The 6351-nt window shown below is 43.9% G+C and overlaps 1 protein-coding gene across 1 annotated transcript; it reads right to left on the bottom strand.

The window, feature by feature from the left end:
* Positions 1–2487: 2487 nt before the first annotated feature.
* On the bottom strand, positions 2488–5603 carry LOC117467955 (trichohyalin-like). The gene is made up of 4 exons (XM_071201658.1): positions 5552–5603; positions 3866–4478; positions 2679–3724; positions 2488–2576 (listed from the first exon to the last, which is right to left on the bottom strand). Exons 1-4 carry the CDS (start codon positions 5601–5603, stop codon positions 2488–2490), a joined length of 1800 nt encoding a protein of 599 aa, XP_071057759.1.
* Positions 5604–6351: the final 748 nt, after the last annotated feature.

Genomic DNA, 6351 nt, shown 5'->3' with positions numbered 1-6351 from the left:
GAATGAAACACAGATGTTTTTATTATCATGAAGTCCATTTTCTTCCTCTGTGATCCGCCATCTTTATCAGTTTGAGTTTGTCCAGCGATCGGTAGAGAAGCTAAACGCTAGCTAGCTTCACCAGGAACACCTGCTGCTGCAGAAGAGCTTATCTTATCATTCGGAACACTTTCAAGCCAATACTTCAAGGACTAGTCCACAGACTCACACCTCCCCTACACACACACACACACACACACACACACACACATATACACGTCTACACCTCCCCTCTCCTTTATTACGGCCGATCAGAACGATTTAGATTTAGAGGATTTATTTGACGAAACTCCAACAGTCAAAATAAAAGATTGTCGTCACAATAATAAACGAGGAAAGTGTGAAAACATATCATTTGCACTCAACACTAAAATATGTCTCCAGAAGATTTATATTGCAGCACTGTCAACAATCATCAGAAGAGGATCCACACACACACACACACACACACACACACACACACACACACACACACACACACACACACACACACACACACACACACACACACACACACACACACAGCTTTAAGTCATGCCTAACAAGGCCCTTCTGCTGTGAGTATTTACAGTACAATAATGTATACTATCAGTAGTATATAATAACACACACACACATATACTGTATAATGTAATATACAGGACAACACGCACACACACACATATGCAGGACAACACACACATGCAGGACAACACACCCACACATGCAGGACAACACACACATGCAGGACAACACACCCACACACACACATGCAGGACAACACACACACATATACAGGACAACACACACATATACAGGACAACACACACACACACACACACACCAATATGCAACACACACATATGCAGGACAACACACACATGCAGGACAACACACCCACACACACACATGCAGGACAACACACACACATATACAGGACAACATATACAGGACAACACACACACACACACACAGGACAACACACACACACACATATGCAGGACAACACACACACATATACAGGACAACACACACATATGCAGGACAACACACACACATATACAGGACAACACACACACATATGCAGGACAACACACACACACACTCTCTGTGGTTCTGCTGCGGTCGCCTTGTTCCTCCTCCACCGCAGAGAGATCAGTGTGAGGCTCATATCTCATGTGGTGTTTTAATCTGTGTGTGAGAGTGAGGGCAATAAAAAGGGTCCAGCTGTAAACACCCCCCGCACCGCAGAACACACAACAACAACAACAACAACAACAAATCCCCTAAGTCACAAAAATGTGACTTAGGGGATTTATTGTTCAGTTTAAGGGGAAACATCTTCATCGCGTTGACAACATCATAATATTAAAGTGTTTCCGGTAACCGGGGGAGAAAAGGGAAAACGCTGAAAGTGTATCTTCCAGTTTTACAGCTGGTTGTCACAACACACACTTTTGTCTAAAGTTCACAAAATAGACTGAGCTCAAGAAAAGCACGGTCAGACGTTCACTAATATATTTTCCTCATGTCTCTAATTATCGGAGTCTGATCGCGCCGCGCAGAACAAAGATCATATTTCCCGTCACTAAAAGAATAACCGCTCTGAATATCTTCGAGGCTTTTCTGCTTCGTTAGGAATGAGAATGAGACTCCCCTGCTGCAGCTGACCGTGAGAAAAACAACTGCATTATCGCTGGGTTTAACCTCTCGTTTCCTCTGCTCTTGTTTCCTCTCCTCTTCCACTAGGTTGGGCTAAAGGGCCTATAGGTTGGTTGCCTCTGTTTTTTTAAATATATATTTTAAGAGAGAAACAACTGAAAGTGAATTGTGTGTTTAAGATGTTCTTATACTGTCGCTGATATGTTGGCCTCCTCCCTGCTTACTGAAGCTCCAAAGCTAATATTATGTTCATAAAGTATACCCTAAATCAGATATGGGATGTTTAATTACTTGTGTGACCGGAAACTGGTGGGCGCGCCTCTGGAGTCCTTCCTTCGCCATAAGGGAAAATGAATCCGACAAAAGGAGAAAAACAAAATGGTGTCAGCCCACCGAGCCGACAACATTCCGACAAAATCTATGAGAATGCCGACCGATTATTTCCAATTGAAACTGCAGTAGGGCTGCCACTAGTCCTCTTGTTTCCTCTCCTCTCTCATAAAGGTTTGCACTAAGGCTAAAATGTTCATCCCACCCAAGTCCATTTGTTACAATATAATCCACCCTAAAGCCTCTCAATGTTGGTGGAGAATCAGCTAGCACCCCAGATTTCCAATGTTTTACTCCAGATGCAGAAATGTTCAGGGTGCGGTGTCAACCAATCAGTGGCCACGTGGAAAATCTAGAAATTGTAATGTTGGGCTCCGACAGACTGTGGGCAATGTTTTTTCACAAGTCACTCATTGCACATATCCAGGGGCGGACTGGCCATTGGGAATACCGGGAGTTTTCCCGGTTGACAATTGACTAGCGGTACGGAGTTGGGCTGGCCGGCCGGTCGAGTTTCCCGGGCAGATGTTTAGTCCCAGTCCGCCCCTGCACATATCTGTATGTGTCTGAATGATTTATGTGAGAGTAACAACTAATCACAACATGACAAAACGATGTTTCATTAAAACAGTTATTTCTCAATAGAATTTGCAGAACGGCGCCACAACATCTTTTGTTTCTTGTAGTTTTCTGTTCTTGTCTTCTCCCTTCTTGTCTCCTCTCTTCTTGTTTCCTCTCTTCTTGTCTCCTCTCTTCTTGTCTCCTCTCTTCTTGTCTCCTCTCTTCTTGTCTCCTCCCTTCTTGTTTCCTCTCTTCTTGTCTTCTCCCTTCTTGTTTCCTCTCTTCTTGTCTCCTCCCTTCTTGTTTCCTCTCTTCTTGTTTCCTCTCTTCTTGTCTTCTCCCTTCTTGTTTCCTCTCTTCTTGTTTCCTCTCTTCTTGTCTTCTCCCTTCTTGTCTCCTCTCTTCTTGTCTTCTCCCTTCTTGTTTCCTCTCTTCTTGTCTTCTCCCTTCTTGTTTCCTCTCTTCTTGTTTCCTCTCTTCTTGTCTTCTCCCTTCTTGTTTCCTCTCTTCTTGTCTTCTCCCTTCTTGTTTCCTCTCTTCTTGTCTTCTCCCTTCTTGTTTCCTCTCTTCTTGTCTCCTCTCTTCTTGTCTCCTCTCTTCTTGTCTCCTCCCTTCTTGTTTCCTCTCTTCTTGTTTCCTCTCTTCTTGTCTTCTCCCTTCTTGTTTCCTCTCTTCTTGTTTCCTCTCTTCTTGTCTTCTCCCTTCTTGTTTCCTCTCTTCTTGTCTTCTCCCTTCTTGTTTCCTCTCTTCTTGTCTCCTCTCTTCTTGTCTTCTCCCTTCTTGTTTCCTCTCTTCTTGTTTCCTCTCTTCTTGTCTCCTCCCTTCTTGTTTCCTCTCTTCTTGTTTCCTCTCTTCTTGTCTTCTCCCTTCTTGTTTCCTCTCTTCTTGTCTTCTCCCTTCTTGTTTCCTCTCTTCTTGTCTCCTCTCTTCTTGTCTTCTCCCTTCTTGTTTCCTCCCTTCTTGTTTCCTCTCTTCTTGTCTCCTCTCTTCTTGTCTCCTCCCTCTTGTCTCCTCTCTTCTTGTCTCCTCTCTTCTTGTCTCCTCCCTTCTTGTTTCCTCTCTTCTTGTTTCCTCTCTTCTTGTCTTCTCCCTTCTTGTTTTCCTCTCTTCTTGTCTCCTCTCTTCTTGTCTTCTCCCTTCTTGTTTCCTCTCTTCTTGTCTTCCTCTCTTCTTGTCTTCTCCCTTCTTGTTTCCTCTCTTCTTGTCTTCTCCCTTCTTGTTTCCTCTCTTCTTGTTTCCTCTCTTCTTGTCTTCTCCCTCTTGTTTCCTCTCTCTTCTTGTCTTCTCCCTTCTTGTCTCCTCTCTTCTTGTCTTCTCCCTTCTTGTCTCCTCTCTTCTTGTCTTCTCCCTTCTTGTCTTCCTCTCTTCTTGTCTTCTCCCTTCTTGTCTCCTCTCTTCTTGTTTCCTCTCTTCTTGTCTCCTCTCTTCTTGTCTTCTCCCTTCTTGTTTCCTCCCTTCTTGTTTCCTCTCTTCTTGTCTCCTCTCTTCTTGTCTCCTCTCTTCTTGTCTTCTCCCTTCTTGTTTCCTCTCTTCTTGTCTTCTCCCTTCTTGTTTCCTCTCTTCTTGTCTTCTCCCTTCTTGTTTCCTCTCTTCTTGTCTTCTCCCTTCTTGTTTCCTCTCTTCTTGTCTCCTCTCTTCTTGTCTTCTCTCTTCTTGTTTCCTCTCTTCTTGTCTCCTCTCTTCTTGTCTCCTCTCTTCTTGTCTCCTCTCTTCTTGTCTTCTCCCTTCTTGTCTCCTCTCTTCTTGTCTCCTCTCTTCTTGTTTCCTCTCTTCTTGTCTTCTCCCTTCTTGTCTCCTCTCTTCTTGTCTCCTCTCTTCTTGTTTCCTCTCTTCTTGTCTTCTCCCTTCTTGTTTCCTCTCTTCTTGTCTTCTCCCTTCTTGTTTCCTCTCTTCTTGTCTTCTCCCTTCTTCATTTCATTTCAAACCTTTATTTATTTTATCTCTTTTTCAAGGGTGCCCTGCTGCAAGTAGGTTCCACATGAATACATATAAACAGAACAGAAAAACAAAAGGGACAGCATATTTACAGCGACTACAGTTTACATAGCTAGTAACATTTACAGGTTCCAACAGTTTCCGATTGGATAGCATCTATCCTTGCTTTAAAAACATTTAGTGGAACCAGATTGCTCAGTTTCCATTCCTTTTGCAGACTGTTCCAAGACAGAGGAGCTGCACATCTAAAAGCCGTCTTCCCTAAGACAGTCCTAGCAGTTGGCACATCTAATAAAACAGCATGCGATCTCAGGCAGGAGCCACTTACAATTCTCCGTGAGATCAGGGAGCAGATGTAAGATGTAAGTTTCCCTAGCATGGCTTTGTATATGAAGATGTACCAGTGACTGAGCCTCCGTGCAGCTAGTGAAGGCAAACCAGCCCTTGCATACAGGGTGCAGTGATGGGTTAATGCTTTACAGTTTGTCACAAATCTCAGTGCGCTGTGATAGGCGGCATCTAACTTGATCAGGTAATGGTCTCTTTCCTCTCTTCTTGTCTTCTCGTTTCCTCTCCTTTTGTTTCCCCTCAGGCGTTTTGGTAAGAAGTACGGAAAGAAAGACAAAACACCAGGTGAGATCTGCCAGGAAAGAAGAACCTGAGCCGGTCTGTTTTGTCAGCAGGATGCCTCCACACAAAACTGAATTCTCTTTATTTAAAATTCTCCGAAAATGTATTGACGAGTTAATATCGTTTCTCACATTGTTGGACTGACCAGATCCCCCACTTTGTGAACTGAGAACTATTTACATAGTCTGTTCAGTGTCTTCTTTCACAGCTCGGCCTTTGTGATGCTTGGATCTCGTTTTGACCCATTTTTCATCTCCTGACAATAGAAGCACACCTTATGTACGTGTTCAGCCTCAGAGCACCACTTTCTTTTATATAAAAGATCTAATTGGCTCCCGTTCTGCTCCATTAGCGACCTCAGATGACTATCAGCTGCCCCTCGATGCGTGTAAGCACTTGAATCTGTTGTCCTGACCCGATGTTTCACAGGCTGTGGATACGAGGTTTCTGCAGGATGGAGATGACATGGTGGCTCAGACAAAGACCGGTTTGTTCTGTTCGGACTCTGGCACACATGGATCAGGTTTCCGCACCTGAAAGCAGCTCCTCAGTCTCAGAGAGAGCAGCTTTTTATATCAGGGGAAAGTTATTTGGAGTATTTACACTAATCCAGGGGAAGACAATACAGGTGTTCAGACAGGGGACTTTTTTGAAAATGGTATTCTTCAGATGGGTTTCCTTCCCTTCAGGCGGTAAAAAATCCACCTGCAGAGACTTAAACTTTCCACAGATATTTACATTAATTCGGTTTTCCTGTTGACAAAGCTGCTTCATCGTTTTTTTTGGAGATACAACTGAACACTGTTGCGGTAATGAACTGTAGAAAGAAGGTTAAACCAATAAGTCTTGACTTGATAAACACTGAAGCAGTGCCCTTGTATTCTTATCCACACACACACACACACACACACACACACACACACACACACACACACACACACACACACACACACACACACACACACACACACACACACACACACACGTTATAATAAAGTCTGCGTTGGCCATTATGAAAGAAAGTCTTGATAGCTGTTTGTGCTAAGCTAGGCTAACGGCCTTCCCCTGCCTTCAGTCTTTCTGCTAGGCTAGCCGTTTCCCCCTGGTTATAGTCTTTGTGCTAAGCTAGGCTAACAGCTTCCCCCTGCCTTCAGTCTTTCTGCTAGGCTAGTCGTTTACCCCTGGTAATAGTCTTTGTGCTAAGCTAGGCTAACG

This window comes from Pseudochaenichthys georgianus, chromosome 22 (genome assembly GCF_902827115.2).
Source record: "Pseudochaenichthys georgianus chromosome 22, fPseGeo1.2, whole genome shotgun sequence".
NCBI lineage: Eukaryota > Metazoa > Chordata > Actinopteri > Perciformes > Channichthyidae > Pseudochaenichthys > Pseudochaenichthys georgianus.
The sequence above is the reverse complement of the archived record's forward strand: the minus strand, read 5'-3'. Positions and strand labels throughout refer to the sequence as shown.

Excerpts from the sequence above, each read along its gene's own strand:
- LOC117467955 (XM_071201658.1), bottom strand. The coding sequence starts at position 5,603 with ATGTCATCTCCATCCTGCAGAAACCTCGTATCCACAGCCTGTGAAACA. Across the intron at positions 3,725-3,865 it reads AAGACAAGAAGAGAGGAGAC|AGAGAGGAAACAAGAAGGGA; the intron begins AAGAAGGGAGAA and ends AGGAAGACAAGA. Across the intron at positions 2,577-2,678 it reads AACTACAAGAAACAAAAGAT|ACACATACAGATATGTGCAG; the intron begins GTTGTGGCGCCG and ends TAAATCATTCAG.